The sequence below is a fragment of the Oryx dammah genome, unplaced genomic scaffold (assembly GCF_014754425.2).
Source record: "Oryx dammah isolate SB20612 unplaced genomic scaffold, SCBI_Odam_1.1 HiC_scaffold_9, whole genome shotgun sequence".
Classification (NCBI taxonomy): Eukaryota; Metazoa; Chordata; class Mammalia; order Artiodactyla; family Bovidae; genus Oryx; species Oryx dammah.
Window position 1 is genome coordinate 49,725,029 of NW_024070193.1, and position 18,014 is coordinate 49,743,042.

Sequence of the window (18,014 nt, forward strand, 5' to 3'; positions counted from 1 at the left end):
CTTGCCTCTGAGAGGATGCCCAGGAGAGGGCAGCCCAGCCCCTGTGAGCCAGTGCAGCCTCCCCCCTGCTGGCCTGGGAGTCTTACCAGCAGGCCCAGGGCAGACCTTTGTTCTCTTCTTACATCAAGACCCACTGTTGGAAATTGCCCAGCAGGGCACAGGGAGGGGGTGTTTTAGGTGCAGGCAGTGTTTTTTCCTTTTTTTAATTGAAGTATAGTTGATTTACAGTATTGTATTAGTTTTAGGTATACAGCAAAGTGAATCAGCTATACACTTACGTATATATTTTCAGATTCTTTTCCATTATAGGTTATTGCAAAATATTGAATATAGTTCCTTGTGCTATACAGTAAATCTTTGTTGTCTGTTTAACATACAGTGGTGTGTATTGGTTAATCCCACGCTCCTAATTTATCCCTCTTCCCCCTTTCTCCACTGGTATCCATAAGTTTGTTTTCTATGTCTGAGTCTGTTTCTGTTTTGTAAATAAGTTCAATTGTATTTTTTACATTCCACACAAAAGTGATACGATAAGTTGTCTTTGATTTATTTCATTTACCATATTGCTGCAAATGGCAATATTTCATTCTTTTTTATGGCTAATATTCCCACTGTGATATATATATATATGCACACATGAATGCTTACAAAAATATACACCACGTCTTCTTTGTCCACGCATCTGTTCATGGACATTAGAGTTGCTTCCATTTCTTTGCAGCTGTGAATTTTGGGGTGCGTTTGTATCTTTTTGAATTGGAGTTTACGTTTTCTCCAGATGTTGGATTATATGGTAACTCTATTTTTAGTTTTTTAAGGAATCTCTGTACTATTCTCTGTAGTGGCTGTACCAATTTACATTCCTACTAACAGTGGAGAAGGGTTCCCTTTTCTCCACACCCTCTCCAGCATTTATTATTTATAGACTTTTTAGAGGTTAGGTCAGACTCTTATGTATGTCGTTCACTTATCTACACACTGGGCAGGCTCCCTTGGGTGGCAGGGACAAAGAACACTCCTCCAGCGTGTCTCAAGTTCAGAAACCTCAGCGGAGGGCCCCTTTTGTTAGGTTACGCAGCACAGCGACATCACCGAGGCAGCTGTGGTGACGTGGTGAGCACTCAGAATAATAGTCTCTTCGCTCATAAGATCACTGCCTCTCTTTCATTGAAATAAAAAGATGTTACATATCCTCCGCTCCACCAGGTCTGGACAGTAGATCGTCAACAGGTCGAGTCTGGGGAGAAAAGAGAGCCGTGTTGTTTGAAAATAGATCTTCCTCTGATTTTAGTCTTATCTCTCCCGCTTTCATCCTTTTCTACCCTCTCAAGCCTACCTCATCTCCTAAATTACTCTCAGCATGCAGTCAGAGATTTGTACCCCCTGAAACGCCTGGAAAATGCACTTGCCTGTAAGTCTGTTCAGCTACCCCAGTGTTGGAGCTCCCTGAGCCAGTGTGGCTGCCGCCTCCCCCACCGTTCGGCACACCGGCTCCAGTGGTGGTCCTTACCGCGGGGAGCTGGAACTCGTTTTATTCACCAGCGTTTGTTTCCCTGCTTGTAGCCCAGAGTGTATATTTGCAGAATGAGGGTCTGAGCAGGGGCACGTGGTCTGCCTGGGCTGCCGGGGAGGGGTGAGGAAGGGAGCAGGGAGGCAGAATTGGCAGTTGCTGCTGCCCTGGTGAGAGGAGAGCCCCACGCCCCCAGTGAGATGCTGGGGGATCATGATGGTAAAGGGGGACGGATGTGGATGTCACCCCAGCTGTGCTCTTCCTGAGCTGATGTCCTGGCATGGTATTGCTGTGCACCTGTCACCTCACCCTTTAAGACCGATAGGAGCTAATTGCCTTTTATTTTCTAGATCGTCTGGTAGAGTCAGCTTCCTTAAGAAAAGCCATAGAAACGGTGTATGCAGCATATTTGCCCAAAAGCACACACCCGTTCCTGTACCTCAGGTAAGGCAGCTCTGAATTCCTCACCCAAGACTCGTAGGGAAGAGAAATTCTGTCCAGCTGTCCTCTCTGAAAGAGCCGTGGACTTGTTAATTATTAGCCCAGTGAGAGTGGAGCCCCATACCCCACTGGCACACGGTGTTCTGTTCTTTTCACAGGTAAAAGGCACAGTTTTCCTTTATTTATTCACTTCTGCTGTAGAATCCCACCGAGAGCCTCCCTTGTGCCAGGCAGTATGTTAGTGAAACAAAGGTGAACATCGCCTTGCCCCTGAACCAAGAAGAACCTGCTTTAACCTGGCAGAGAAACCCTTTTCTCCTACAGGTCCATCCAGCGCCCTCTACCGGCAACACTTCACACCGCCACGCTCCCTTATCGGAGCTTGTAGTGATAGATGGTGGCTTTGACCTGAGGCAGTAAGCTGATGGCACAGACTCTAAACTGACTTTTGTGCAACATTTTAATGTTAGAAAGTTCTCTAACATATATTATCGTTTGTATATGTTTTTATCTCCATATAATACTGAACAGTTAAGTAGGGACAGGTTCATGGTTACATATGGGAGAACCAGTCCTGAGAAGTTAACACATTGTTGGCTAGGGAATTTTTGCAGAAACTAACTGACACCTGTCATTGATGAGTTGTTATGTACACGAATATTGAAACACTCTGGTCTATAAAGTTTGGGTAACAAAAGACATATTAATAGGTTGCAGGTCAGCGAATTGTTAAATGCCTTTGCCGTGAGTTATGGAATGAGAAATTCTGCTAGCTCTGGAGTGATGGTAGTAACAGCTGATGGATGATAAATGTGCCGGGTGCATGCGAAGTGCTTTACATGAGTTTAATCCCAACATGTATTAGGTCCAATTCACGGGCATGGAAATCGAGGCATAGAAAGATGCTGTAACCTACCCGCAGCCGCTCAGCTCTCAAGTAGCAGAGTCAGCATTTGAGCCAAGGTCACTCGGATTTGACCTTGAAGTCTTAACTACGGCATCATTTGGCCTCCCCAAGTCTCCTGCCCACCGCAAAGACCAAGTGAATTTCCCCTGCGTTTCTCACTGTGTCATGTAACCCTTCTCCTTTCTCCTGCCAGTCTAGAAATCAGCCCCCAGAATGTGGACGTCAACGTGCACCCCACGAAGCACGAAGTTCACTTTCTGCACGAGGATAGCATCCTGGAGCGGCTGCAGCAGCACATTGAGAGCAAGCTCCTGGGCTCCAACGCCTCCAGGACCTACTTCACCCAGGTGGGGCACCTCCCCAGCTCTTTCTCCGGTGCCTTTGCCACCGAAAATGTGCCCCTGTCACCCAGGAGCGCCCAGACATTTCGCTGTTGCTTGATAGGACTTTCTGCTTGCTTTGATAATTTTCGGGTTTTTTTTTGGCTATGACCTGCAGCATGCAGGACCTTAATTCCCTGACCAGGGATCAAATCCATGCCCCCTGCAGTGGAAACTCAGTGTCTTAACCACAGGACCACCAGGGAAGTCCCACTTTGATAGTTTTCTTTCAGCACCTTTCTTGAACCCAACTCTGAAGGTTCATGGTGTTACTGGAGTCGTAAGGCTTTGAGTTCTCTCTCTGCCTCTTTCTGGGAGCCTTAGACGGCCTTCCTAGGAAAAGGGGCTGTCTGAAACAGAGTGGGGCGCCTCCCCCCTGGATTCCCCACTGGAGACGTTCAAAGGAAGCTGATCCCCCATATCTGGGGCAGAGTGCAGGGGCAGGGCCCTGGGCAGGGCCTTTAGTCAGGCCTTGTTATCACTGTGTGACTGACTTTCCCTGATCGCCACGTCTCCCTCAGTAAAGATGGAGCTGGTCACCCCCACACCCAAGGACAGGTATAAGTGGTTAGTGAACAGCAAGTGGAAAATGTCTGGTCCGGGACCTGGCACCATTCAGCTAACTACAATTATCCAGGTTGTAAGAACATTGATTATAAACTGCTCCCCTTCTCTGGGGCCTCAGTTTCCCCATCTGTACAATAAGCAGTGTCTGGTTGTAACTCTGAGGTGACTGCCCAGAGGAGTGAGGGTGGGTGCATCAGAAGCCAGTGGACACCGCAACTAGAGAAATGGAGCCTTTTCCCCCCTTAAGTCACACTGGGTCCTGCAAGCAGGAAGTGGGCTTCTGTGAGCCCTGCTTCTCTGAAAACTTTCAAAATAGCCAAGTAGGTGAGAGCCTCCCCAAGAACATTCATGGTTACCTGCCAAGAGCCTCGACGGGGTGGTGTGGGCTCCAGCAGTGAGCAGAGTGCCCTTGGGGCAGCCGCGCCTGCCCGGGGACCTGCATGCCTGCAGGTTGTTGGGGCTGAGTGGGGTGTGTGCGTGAGCCCTCAGAGTGGGTGCTGAAATGGAAGGGCTCTGTAATTGTCGGTGGTTTTCATCCATTGTTGCTGACTCAGCCTCAGTGCCCTTGACTGCTCCCTCCCCAGATACCCACAGAAGCCCCCTGATGAGCTGCTGGGGTTGCAGCAGAGAAGGATTCCTCCCTTCACTGAGGCACCCAGGGTCTAGAGTCCACATCCCACATGAGAGAAAAGCAGACTGGGAAGGGAGGGGGCTTTTGTCCCAGACTTGAGCCTCAGAAACGTGAAGGAAGGAATGTGGTGCCTGGGCCCCAAGGCTGAGAAGGAATTAGGTGGGCAGAAGGGGACAGGGGTGCACAGGGCGTTTCTGGCAGAGGAGAGGATGCGGATACAGGCCCAACCGGGTGGTGGGGGACGGCTGCAAGATAACAGGTGTTGAGGATCTGAATGCTCAGCGTGCTGCCAGCGTTCTCCACGCTGGCTGCCTGATGGGGATCACCTGGGCCCTCCCTGAACCAGTAAATCTGTCTCGGGGTGGGTCTGGGCGTTGGTAGTTTTTAGAAGCTTGGCCAGGCATGGGCATGCATAGGTGGGGTTAAGCAACACTGGGCATGTGTGAAGGCCTGTGCTCACTGCAGAGTTCAGGTCAGTTCAAGGGGTTTTATCAGCAAGGTAAGGAGTGTAGACTTCAATGTGATGGGAATGGACAGGATCTGGTTTGCATTTTACGGAGAACTCTCTGGGTGCAGCATGGAAAGCGCATGGAAACCCACAGCGACTTGGGCAAAGTGAGGAGGGAACCTGGACAGAGGACGTGTCTCTGATCACTGATCAATAGTTGAAATCTGGAAATGCCAGCACCTGGGCCTTGGTTGGCTGGTGGGAAGGGGAGGAGAGGCCTGGAAGAAGGGGTTCACCAGAGTCCCAGGGGGCGTCTGTGGCTCTACCAGGAAAAGAACCTCTTGACTTCCCTGCTTGTCCTGTCCTGCTTGAGGCAGATTTGTTAGATTCCATTTTATTTCCCGAGATAACTCTGCGTGGGTTCTGACCCGTGTGTCTTTAGAAGGAAGGTGGGGTTCTGGATCAGAGGACCCGCCTCTGTCTGTCAGTTCACTGTTCTGGGTGAAGGTCTCCAAACTCAGACTGTCCCCGCTCCCCTGGGGTCCTCAGAACACCTTCTTGCCCTGGCTCCTCACTTTTTGGCCCTGGGTTGCCTTCCTCCTGCTCCCCAGCTTGGACCTTGCACTTCACTCTTGGGGCCAGGGCAGCAGCAGCCCTGGTTTGCTGTTTGGTGTGAAAATTGGGAACCCTGGTGGTGCTTGTGGTTTGTTCCAGCTCCGTCATGTTGGACGAGGTGTTTTACTTTTCCGGACTTTAAAGTGACTGTCTGCAAAGTAGTTTTGTTAGTTTCTGCCTCCCCAAACCTACCTGTGGATTGCACAGGCAGATGAAGTAAGTACATGGCAAGTAAGTATCACTATGATAAGATTCATCTGGGCTCAGCTGCTGACTGCCTGATTCCTTCACCATTAAGGTCACATTAGTGGTTAGTTTCACCATTCCTTGATGGTCATTGCCTGAGCCAGTTATTTCATTAAGATTTTGAGATTATGATTTTCTTGATTTTATCATTTCTTCTTTATTAATAAACCAGTTTTTTCTGTAGCAAATAATTTTCACTCGTTAGTTATTAGGTTATCCTGAAGCACAGTTTATGCCAGAAAGAAAAGATAAATGCTGAGTTCTTTGCCTTTGATGATCAGTTTGCGGGGAAGTGGGTTGGTGTCCTAGCAGTGTCTGTTTAATGACTTTCTTCTCCTATCTCATCTCCTTCCTTCCTCTCCGTTTTTCTCTTTCTCTTCTAGTATTTTGTCATAGCTGTTAACAAGCATCATAATTCAACTAGTTGTAGTTAAATTACTTCATCCTTGACCAGCTGAAACCACTTCAGGCTGGGGCTCTTGTCCTTTTAACCCAATTACTTGAATCTTTGATAATTTCCTTGTTTCTGATAAGATAGGATTTTTGTAGGCTTACTGTATAGTTTTCCAGCCCATGTCCTGAAATTGGCCACTTTTCCAAAGAACTGCTTTATTTTAGTGGGGAATGGTATTTAGAAACTATAATCTGGGATTGAGGGGCAGGGGGTGGGGCCGCTCCTCATTGCTACTGGGTGGTTACTGCTTCCAGGCTTTACCAGTGCACAGAAGTAGGAAATACATATATTTAAAAATAGACAGTCAGAAGGTGGTTGCCAGAAGCTAGGGGAGAGTTTCCACTTGGGAGGATTGATGTAGGTGATGGTTGCACAATGTTGTCAATGTACTTAATGTTACAGGACTGTACACATGAAAATGGTTAAATAAATTTTATGTTATGCATATTTTACCACAATAAATCTCTTATGGCAACAAAAAAATGGACAAAAACATATGAGCTTTACATGAGTAATTTTATATCAAACCAATTTTTAAATTGTAAGGATTTTGCTGAATTTTTGATTTTATATTGTCTGTTTCTGTCTTTATTACTGTTTTGGCCATGCTGTGTGGCATGTGGGATCTTATTTCCCTGACCAGGGATCTAACCCAGGCATTGGGAACTACGTGGACCACCAAGGAAGTCCCTATATTTGTGTATTTTTAATTTCGTACTTCAAATTTTGGTCAGAATTCCTTCTATAATAATTCTGTAGTGATAATTATACTTGGTTCTAGCTTCTGCTCCATTTTGGGGCCTGTACTTCTCTACTTCTTATTCTGAATCTTCCCACCATCTTCTTTTTTGGCACAGACTTTATTGCCAGGTCTTACTGGCCCCTCTGGGGAAGCAGTTAAATCCACAGCGAATGTGACATCCTCATCCTCTGCCGGAAGTGGTGACAGAGTGTATGCCCACCAGATGGTCCGCACAGACTGCCGGGAACAGAAGCTCGATGCCTTCCTGCAGCCTGTGAGCAAGGCCCTGTCCAGTCAGCCCCAGGCTGTTGTCCCAGAGCACAGGACAGATGCTTCTAGTAGTGGGACTAGGCAGCAGGATGAGGAGACGCTTGAACTCCCAGCTCCTGCTGAAGTGGCTGCGAAGAGTCAGGCCTTAGAGGACGATGCAACAATGAGGACTGTAGAGGTGGCCGAGAAGAGAGGGCCCTCTTCCAGCCCCGAGAACCCCAGGTATGATCTTGGGGGAATGCCAGCTGGCCTTCTTTGTTCTTTGATGAAACTGCCTTCTAACTTGAACTGTCACAAACTCCTTGCACCTTCTCTCTGCCTGTTCACCATCTCCCTCCAGTGGGATGGTCCACTGTCTGCCTTTGACCACGGCTTGAGAGTCACCCATCACAGTAGCCTTTGAAATACCTTAAATGTTCATGATTCCAAACATTATTTGAAAACACATCAGAAAAAAAAATCAGATTTATCATTTAATTTAATAGTGAATTCTAGTAAAGCCTCAACAGCAGAGGTGGCTGGGGACGGGGACCTAAAATTCCTGGAAGGTTCTTCATCCTTCTCCAAGCTGTTGTCACTCCTTTCAGAAGAAGCAGTTTCTCAGTTTAAATTATGAAACTTCCTGAAGCTCATGAGCTAGTGGTGGAGAGCTAGAGAGAGGGGGACCGGAACAGCTGGACCAATGACTGTCCATTTAATTTTTTAAATTGGAATATATTTGCTTTATAGTCTTGTGTTAGTTTCTGCTGTACAACAACGTGAATCAGCTAGTTGTATACGTAAACCCCCTCCCTCTTGAGCCTCTACCCCCATCCCACCCATCTAGGTCATGACAGAGCACTGAGCTGAGCTCCTTGTTCTATATAGCAGCTTCCCACCAGCTATCTAGTTTGCTCATGGTAATGTATTTATGTCAGACCTACCCTCCCCTTCCTCCTGTGTCCACATATCTGTTCTCTGTGTCTATTCTTGCCCTGTAAATAGGCTCATCTGTACTATTTTTCTAGATTCCACATATATGCCTTAATGTACAATATTTGTTTTTCTCTTTCTGACTTCAGTCTGTATGGTAGATTCTGTGGCCATCCGTATCTCTACAAATGACCCAATTTCATTTCTTTCTACGGCTGTGTAATACTCCCTACATATAAACACATACCACGTCTTTATCCATTTCTCTGTTGACGGTCATGTGGGTTGTTTCTGTGTTTTAGCTGTTGGAAGTAGTGCTGCAGTAAACACTGGGGTGCAGGTGTCTTTTTGCCTTACGGTTTTCTCGGCATAGTAGGATTGCTGGGTCATATGGTAGTTCTGTTTTTAGTTTTTTAAGAAATTTACTGTTGTCCACAGTGGCTGTGCCAATTTACTTTCTCATCAACAGTTGAAGAGGGTTCCCTTTTCTTCACATCCTCTCTAGCATTTATTGTTCTTAGATTTTTTAATGATTGCCATTCTGACTGATGTGAGATGATACCTCACTGTAGTTTTGATGTACATTTTTCTAATACTTAATGATGTTGAGCATCTTTTCATGTGCTGCTTGGCCATCTGTATGTTTTCTTTGGTGTTCAGTGTACACTCTGTTGGTGCTTAAGGACATCTTACTGGAATCTGTAAGGTACGTGTTCCTTTCTCAGTGTGTGCAGGCACTGTCCCTGGAGCTCTGGGTGAAGTCCTTTGTCCAAGGCCATGTGTCCACCTGGTGGCTGACCACCAAAACCCTGGCTCTAAATGCCCACTGGAACTTGGGCCTGTTACTTCACCCTGGTTTGCTCATTTCCAAGTCAGTCTAGCAAGACGACTCGTAAGGATTTGTTTCCAGAGGATAATAAAGGATGCTAACACTTACTGAGCATCCGCTGTGTGCCAGATACTTTGCATGCATTAGCTCAGTTCATGATATTAACAGCCCTGCTGGGAAGTGTGACATTTCTGTTTATCACTTGGGAAGGTAACGCTATGAGCCATTGACCACACAGCAAAGAAATCTTTTTAAACCAGGAACCAGAGTGTATCACTCCTTGCTGAAAACCACTGGGGTGAAACCAGACTGGCCCCCCCCCCAGCCCGTCACTCTCCTCCCCTTTGTGGCGCTTTGGCCAGATTAGTCCCTTGGCGCAGGAACTCTCCGACCTCTTGTCACCCAGATGTCACCTCTCACCAGAGACCGTCTTTGTCCATTTAATCTAAAGTTCTTTACGTCTCCCATCATTCTATTACCTTGTTTTATTTTCGTCATAGCAGTTGTTGCTACTTAAAATGATCTTTCTCCTGTTGCTGTTTGTCCCACTGGAAAGGCAGCATGGTGAGGCCAGGCACCTTGTCGTGGCTGTATGAGGTTGGTATATAACAGTGATGCATGGAGGGGTGAATAAATGAGACGTGGCGAGATCAGCACACTTGCTCGAGGCCCTGCAGGTCTCTGGGCTGAGCCACGTCCAGTGGCCCCTTGCTTGGGCCCCAGAGGTGTCTGAGAAGCAGTATCCAGGAGAACAGACTGATCTGACTGGCTCCCTCATGGGAAAGTGCTCCCCCTGCAATACGTGCAGATTTGGCACATAGAAGCTACTTCCTTCTCCAAAATGCGAGACAAAATTTGACTGACTTTAAAAACTTTAAAGATAGTGTTGACCTGCCAGTTCTTCATCTCCTTTGCAGAAAGAAACCTCGGGAAGACTCTGATGTGGAAATGGTGGAGGATGCGTCCCGAAAGGAGATGACAGCCGCTTGTACCCCCCGGAGAAGGATCATCAACCTCACCAGCATTCTGAGTCTCCAGGAGGAGATTAACGAGCGGGGCCATGAGAGTACGTAAGTGCCGAGGCCGCCTGCGCCTCCCGCGGCCAGAACTGCTCTGGTGAAGGTTTGGGAAATGCAGGAAGCATGAGTGTCCTGATGGTCTCTGCAGTGCGCTGAGTGAAGCTTGCTTTCTTTACTAATCCATGGCGGCGTCAGCTTCAAGATCATCAACACTTGGGAGAGAAGAGAAAAAGTGAGTCTCTGGTTTCAGCCAGAGCGAATCAGTACTCTGGTTAAATCAGGGAAGTCAGAGTAGAGTGGTCATTTAAAGTGGTGGTCCCCATCCTTTTTGGCACCAGGGACTGATTTCATGGAAGACAGTATTTCCGTGGACTGGGCGGGGCGGGGGGGGGGGGGGAGTGGGGAAGGGGGCATTGTTTGAGGATGATTCAAGTGCATTACATTTATTGTGCACTTCATTTTTATTAGTATTACATCCGCTCCACCTCAGATCATCAAGCATTAGATTCCAAAGGTTGGGGACCCCTGATTTCAAGAATCTTCGGTTTGTTTCTATCTTAGCTAGATAAGGGTATGCTGCGGCTGAGAGCACACAGGTTCTGGAGGGCCCTAGTTTGTATCCAGGCGGCTACCATGTTTGCTGTGTAACCTTAGCCTTTCTGTGCCTCAGTTGTTCCTTATCTGTAAAATGAGGTTAATTTTACCATTGAAGATTATTGGTGCTCATTAGAGATAAAATGTAAGTGAAACACTTGGTACAGAGTAAGGAGTCAATAGCTATTTTTGTATCCTGAAGATAAAGTGAAAAATCATTATTATTTTCCTCAGAAATAGCTTTCAGAACACCCAAGTATAGAGCTCCAGTTGAGTCCCTGTTACTCCTCAATGATGTTTATGGTTTTAGGAATGAAAAGAGGGCTCATCACCTCCTGGGGGTAAATTGACGCAGGGACTGAGGTGTGTGACAGAGACCTGTCCCTAATAGAAGCCCTGACCCCACTCAATGGGTCACAGTCATGCTCTGGGTGGGTCCGTCGTTGCTGGGCGGTGTTGCATCTGAGTCTGTGCAGTTCAGCCCTGTCCTTGCCATTTTTCATCTACTGCACATTTTTGATTAAGCAAGTTACATTTTATAGCAATGTTGAAATTTATCTTAAAATATGACAACCTGGACTAACTTTTAAATGAAATGAATGGCCGAGGAACAATTCAGGGCCTTTTCCACTGATCCTTAGCCTTATAAACAGCTGTTTTGGCTCAGATGCCCCTTCCCTCTTCTTTCAGTTACCACTCATTGGAATGAAGAGAGGCCTCAGTTTGCCTTTCCTTGCTAATTCTTTCTTATCTTTGCACTCTGGGCCCTTGTCTGTCTGCATATGGGGAAAGGCATGGGGTCTGCTTCCTCGGGAAGGGTGCACATTTCCTGTGATTAAGGCCTTGCCAGTTGTAGATGGCGCTGCCAACTGGCTTCTGACTTCTGTTTCCGTGAAGATTTGTTCCCCTTGCCTTTTTTCCCTCTGTTACTGACTTTCAAGCTGGGAGCTTTTAAAATCGTTTTTAAATAATGAAAGGAAGGTGGGCCATGACTTGATTTATTTAGCAGTCTCCCTCACAGTTGTTTTAATTGACAGACTCTTTCAGATTTGGAATTTACTGAGTTTTCTCTAAGAGTTTGTATTCCTCATGCAAAGCAGGGTATTTAAAAGTTATAATTTCAGTGAATTTCTGAATAGTTGCAAACTATTTTCGGTAAGGTATAAATCTAATCTATACCAAGTTTGGTTAGGTTTGGAGTCCATTGCTAAGGTGATGATGAATCGAAATGTTCTAAAATTGTATGTTCATGCATATTACCTCATTTAATTCTAGAATAGTCTTGTGAGGGAGGCAGAGCAGATGCTGTTATCTCTGTTTTAAAGATAAAGAAATGGAAGGTGGAGAGATTAGTTGGAATATCCCCACAATGCAAAGCTGGCCTGGGTGCCTGCCTTGTGGAGGGGGGAGTTGTTGCTAGCCCAGCCTGCAGCAGAGGGGCTGGTCCAGGGCTTACATGCAAAACTAGATCAGCTGCTTTAGATCACGTGGTGGGATGAACATGCCACGTGATGCCTGATCCCTTAGACTGAGGCTGTTTCCAGATGAGCCAGGGCTGGGTTTTCCAGAGGAGTCCTGGTCTTGGTGTGGAGAGTAGGGCTGCCCTTTGGAGCCAAGAGAATTCGTTGAAGCTCCTACCACCTACACCATTCCGTAGCTAGTCAGAAATCTATTCACCTTTGTGGGGCATCTTTTGCATGTTCTGTGAACTCGTGCTCCTGTTACAGCCCTTACTTGGCTGTTGTGATGAACACCTGAGACATCTGAGCAAGGAGAGGGAGGGGACCTCTGACTCAGGTCCTGCCTATGGCATCTGTTTATACAGCCCCAAGTAGGGAAGCTGGTTGAGTACGCGGATCTCTCTGAAGCTCGGATTTGGGGAAGTAGGCTAGACCCTGGCTGCACTCCCACAGAGCTATGCCCTGGCCCAGGAAAGAAGTCAGATGCTTTTGATCTTGAGTGGCCTGGGCCAGCTTGAAGCGGGGCTTGGATTCCCAGCTAGAGGTTGAGGTTGGGTCACAGTAGTGATAGTGTCAAATCCTAGACACTAGACCAGTGGTCATTGACAAGGCCCTGGCCCTTTGGCTTTGCGGGTAAAGAATTCCCACAAAGATAGAAAGCAGTGAAACAAGTAAAGTATTTATTAAGAGGAAGAAGTTAGGTACAGGTGGATAAACACAGCTGTACTGACACTGAGGGGACTCAGACTGTCGCTGAGTCTCGCCCTTGAGGCAGTTGGAATTACTGTTGGGGGCATTTTTTCCGGTTTTTCTTCGGCCAGTCAGTTTGATCTGCCTGGTTCAGAGCCTGTGTTTGGTATATCTCATGTGTGCACACTCATCTGTCAGCCAAGATGGACTCCAGAGAAGAGGTGTAACTTAGCATCGCTCCCCTTTTGCCCTCCAAGGAGCTTTCTATTCAGGAAGGTCTCCTTTGAGACTGAGAAAATGTGTGGTTTCTTATCTGGGGAGGGTCCAGCCTCCTTTCTGGATTGTCTTGCTATTGATATTTAGGAGTTTCTGTCCCCAGGGAACGAACTTCAGTTGGTCACATCTACGACCTGCCTCAAATCCTCCCTGAGAGACATAGACCCCAAGAAATTTTTATCAGGAGATAGATAAAGGGTAAAACTTTTGTAGCTGCTTAAGCTGGCCAGGGCTTCGTAGACCCTATGTAGCTGGGTTCATGGAGCTCTCTCCCTGTCTCCTTAAAGGGCTCCAGGTTGCTCTTTCAGCAGTGTCTGCTGACTGGAGTCACTCGTCACCCTGTTCTGTGATGGCCCAGAGAGAGCAAACTACTTAGAGAAGCAAGGACTAAAGACCAGTAAAAGACTGTTAAAATCAGACTCAAGCAAGGATAGGATCTGGTTATACAGGGTCAGCCTATCTTTGTTAATCTCTGGCTTAAAATTTAGTATCTTTCTCTATTTCTAAAATAAAAGATCTGAACCTGTTGGTCCCAGGCCACCTAGTTGCAGATTTGCAACAGTATGGAAAACAATGGTGAGAGTTGTTCAGTTGTGTCCAACTCTTTGCAACCCCATGGACTATACAGTCCATGGAATTCTCCAGTCCAGAATACTGGAGTGGGTAGCCTTTCCCTTCTCTAGGGAATCTTCCCAATCCAGGGATCAAACCCAGGTCTCCTGCATTGCAGGTGGATTCTTTACCAGCTGAGCCACCAGGGAAACCCACCAACAGAGCACTGGGCAAAATATAAATCAGTATGGCTGAGAAGAGAAAGTTTGTAAGAAAATTTTGCTAAGGAAAGGGTTAGGCAAGAGACATTAGAATTTTCTTCAATTGGAAAATGAACAATTCTGACCCTGTACATTACTGTTCTGAGTCTAGGGTCTCTGATGGAAGACCATTTTCCTTCAGGAACTTGGTTAAAATTCCTTATGGGATGGACTTGGGGTAAGCAAATCCAGCTTTCCATCAACTCAGTGGAAGAAGCATGAATTTGTGCAGTGAGAGCCAGAGAGCTGTCTGTTCATCCTGTGGATAAGGGAAAGAGGTATAGAAAAGCTAAGTCAATTAATAGCTTCATTGTAGCACCAGTCAGGCCATAATTGAGTCACCCAGTGTGGGCAGAGAAGTTTAGAAAATTCCAAGAGCAAGAGTGAGAGCAGAGTATCCAAACCTACCAGAACACATCAGTTATTCTGTAAGTGGATTGGTGTACCAGAAGGCAAAAGGAAGATAGTAGCTATTACTTAGCCTAGTGTCTAAGATGTCTTTTTGTCCTTTTTGATTAAGAGATTTAGGTCTCGGAGTGGCTTATTCATCCACCTGGAATTTTCAGGCTGTCTTGGGTCCTCTGGGTCCTGTAGAGCCGTGCTTCTGAACTTTTTTGGCACCAGGGACCCGTTTGGAGGAAGACAGTCTTTCTATGGACCAGGGTTGAGGGGCAGGGGATGGTTCAGGCGGTAATGCGAGTGATGGGGAGCAGCAGATGAAGCTTTACTTGCTTGCCCACCACCTCCTGCTCTGTGACTCAGTTCTTAACAGGCCTCAGACCACTACTGCTCGACTGCCCAGGGCTTGGGGACTTCTGCTATACAGACTTGGAGAAAGGGGTGGATTCACAGGGATGATTGGAATGTGGGTCTTCAGGTTCCTATAACATATCGGTGGAGACAGGTTTAATCCTGGACAGATGAACCCGGCTGGTGACCCCCTGGAGTTTGCTGTAGGAGTACTCAGCAAGATTTAGTAAGGACCTTTCCATTTTGGGAGTAGCTAGTCGCCAGGGGTTCATTTTTCTAGGTCTTTAAAAGTACCCAATCTCCAGGGTAACTGGGACTGTCATCTGGAGAGGACTGCACTCTGTTGCCATAGTCTTGTCTAGCCTTCTGGACCTGGCCTAGGTTTATAATGTATCTGAGATGAGCCTGGGTTTCTGGGTCAGTTAGCATGTCTAGAGTAAGGAATGGCCTTCTGTGTGTCATTTTGCAAGGGCTTAACTTAGTGGTAGTTTCAGGAGCTGCCCTGACCCTTGGCAGGCTGTTGGCGGCAGGTGATACCACAACTCTAACGTTTCCTGACAGTTTGCCTAAGGTTTTGTTTTGAGTACGATTATCCTGTTCCATTTTTCCTAAGGACTGAGGTCTTTAGGACAAATGGAGGTGGCACTTCATTCCCAAAGTCTGCAAAATCTGTTGTGTGATTTTTGTTGTAAACGAAGGCTCATTGTCACTCTGAAGGTGATGGGGCAGTCTGAATCTAGGAATGGTTTCCTTAGGAGCACCCTAGCCACTCCAGTCACCTGCTCTGCTCCATTAGGGAAGGCCTCCGTCCATACAGTTAGAGCGCCTATAGAGACTAGTAAGTGTTTGAAGCCGTGGACAGAGGGCATCTGAGTGGAACCTATTTGCAGTCCTCTTCTGGGTAAATCCTGCATTGCTGGACTGGGCTGACGAGGGGAAGGGTTGACTTTGCCTCCTGGATTATGGGTGGTGCAAAGGGCACAGCCTCGAGTTACTCTTTGAATTGTCTCCAGGAGCCCTTTCCCTGTAAAAACGTGGAAAACAACTATGGGCATTGCGTCTCTCCCCAGATGGAGAGAATCATGTCGCCCTTTAGTAATTTTCCAGTGGTTGGAGAAAGGAATGAGCGGTTTCTGATCTCTGTGTCACCAGCCATCTGTTCCCTTCATTTCCCCCTCTGTTTCCTGCCTACATCTCTTCAGAAATTGAGTACCTGGGTATAACATTAGAAGGGGGAAGGGATAGGATTAAAGCCATTTTTGCTATGGACATTAGGGCTACTTTGCTCGCTTCCAGTCAGCCCTGTCATTTCCTCAGAAAATTTGAGAAGTTCCCTTTTGGTGCCCATGGCAGTGAATGCCTGCTACATGTTTTGGTTTTTGAACTGCTTCTATGACATGTAGAATCTCAGCCCCACATTTTACAAGGAAATTTCTTGCATTTAGAAGTCTTCTCTATTTCCAGATAGCTGTGTGGCGTGTAAAACAAAGGCACAGTTTGAGTCTGTGTATATGTCTATAATTTTTCCCTCCCTTAGGATTAAGGCTCACATTAGGGCTCTTAGCTCAGCCTTTTGGGCTGAGGTGTTAGGTGGCAAAGATTGTGCTGCTTTAATACTATAGTTGCTCACAGTAGCATACCCTGCCCTCCTGACTCCATCTTTAATGGAACTGGTGTTAGCGCTTCCTCTGTTTTCTATGGCCTGGTCTACAGGTCAGATCAGTGGGCACAGACCTGGTCAAGGGTTTTGAGGCAAGAATGTGTTAGCTCTGGGCTTTTGGTGGGCATTAAGGTAGTGGGGTTGAGTGTGTGGCAGATTTTGAGGGTTGGTTCTGGAGAGTCAAGGGGCAAAGCCTGGTACTTGATAAGGCTCCCTTCTAGTTTGCCTGTTACCTCTAAAGTTGCTGGTACTTGTGAGGAGTCTGGATTTCAAGCGGCTGTCCAAAGACGAGCTTGTTAGGTTTTTCTACCAATAATCCAGTGGCTGCTACAGCCTGGAGGCAGTCAGGCCAAACTTGGGCCACAGAGTCTAGTTGCTTGAAAAAGTAGCCTTTAGGCTGGGGAACTTCCCCTAGCTTCTGTATAAGGACCTCTAGCCATGTACAAGATGAATGGCTTTTCCAAACTGAGTGGACCCAGAGGAGGGGCTTTGGTGAGGGCCTGCTTGATATTATTAAAAGACTTCTCCTGTTCTCCATTCCAAAGTAACAGTTCTGTATCTGGGCCTTTAATGGCTTCATATAGGAGCTTAGCCATTAGTACAAATCCTGGAATCCAAATTGTACAAAATCCTGCCATGCTCCAAAAAAGATGGAGATGTTTCTTTGTCTTTAGAGTACTTAGGCCTAATATAGTTTGTTTTCTATCTGGAGACAGTTGTCTACTTCTGGAGTGTTAAATATATCCCAGATACTTAACTTGTTGCCTCGTGCCTTTTTCTGAGACTCTAACCCCGGGCCCCAAGGAAGTTAGTGATTCCGATGCTATTTGATCTGAAGCCTCCATGGAGGGCCTCCATGTTAAAATATTGTCCAAGTACTGTGGGATGATCCCTTCTTTTAGGTGTGTCTCCCTTAGTTCCTTTCCTAGGGCCTGGGAGAACAAGTGTGGGTTGTCCCGAAATCTCTGAGACAGTACTGTCCGTGTGTATTGTTGCATTTGGCCTGAGTCAGGGTTAGTCCACCTGAAGGCAAACAGACACTGGGATGAGGGATGAACTGGTATGCCAAAAATAAAAAGCCATCTTTGAGTCTAGCACAGTAAACTGTTTGGCGTCTCCAGGAATCTGGGCTGATATGCTGCAAGGCTTGGCCATAAGGGGATATATGGGGGCCACTGGATCTTTCACTGCAGTAAGGTCTTGCGCTGTACTGTATTCCCCATTTGGCTTAACCGCTGGCAGAAAAGAAGCAGTGGATGGAGCCTGGAGGGCGCCCAGAGGCCGCGTCTTAAGAATTTAGCTGCACGGGGTTGTAAACCCTTCTTTGCTTCCAGCTTGATAGAATACTGTCTCCTGTTGGGATAGGCAGTTTCTGGCCTAAAGCTGATTCTTACATGTTGGCCATTTGCAGCCCTTCCAGGGATTCCTTTGTCCCATACTGAAGGGTCTGCTGTTTGTAGAATATGCCTGGGAATAGGACTTCGCTCTTGTGGCTGATGTTAGAGGCAAAATAAGGGGCTGCCTAGGTCCTCCTATCCGGAGTATGGCCCTGAGGAAACTCAGAAGGTCTCTCCCAAGGAGAGGGGTAGGACACTCGGTACAGCTAAAAAGGCACGTGAAATCAACTTCTGCTCAAGTTGGCAAGTGAGAGGCCCAGTGAAATAGTGGGTGCGAGCCTTTCCCTCAACATCCATCGCAGTGTAGCTTTTGAAGGAAAGAAGTTCAGCGTGAGGAATCAGGACAGGGTAAGTGGCTCCCTTATCAATTAAAACATTGATTTTCTGTCTGTCATGTCAAGGAC

The 18,014-nt window shown here is 46.9% G+C and overlaps 1 protein-coding gene across 2 annotated transcripts in view; it reads left to right on the forward strand.

Annotated features, from left to right (window-relative positions):
* The window catches only part of MLH1 (mutL homolog 1), an 89,571-nt gene that overhangs the window by 15,368 nt on the left and 56,189 nt on the right, over positions 1-18,014 (forward strand). For both annotated transcript variants that reach the window (XM_040246240.1, XM_040246241.1), the window contains exons 10-13: positions 1,861-1,954; positions 3,052-3,205; positions 7,057-7,433; positions 9,870-10,018. In XM_040246240.1, the coding sequence (XP_040102174.1) occupies positions 1,861-1,954; positions 3,052-3,205; positions 7,057-7,433; positions 9,870-10,018 (774 nt within the window). The remainder of the gene's footprint in view (positions 1-1,860; positions 1,955-3,051; positions 3,206-7,056; positions 7,434-9,869; positions 10,019-18,014) is intronic.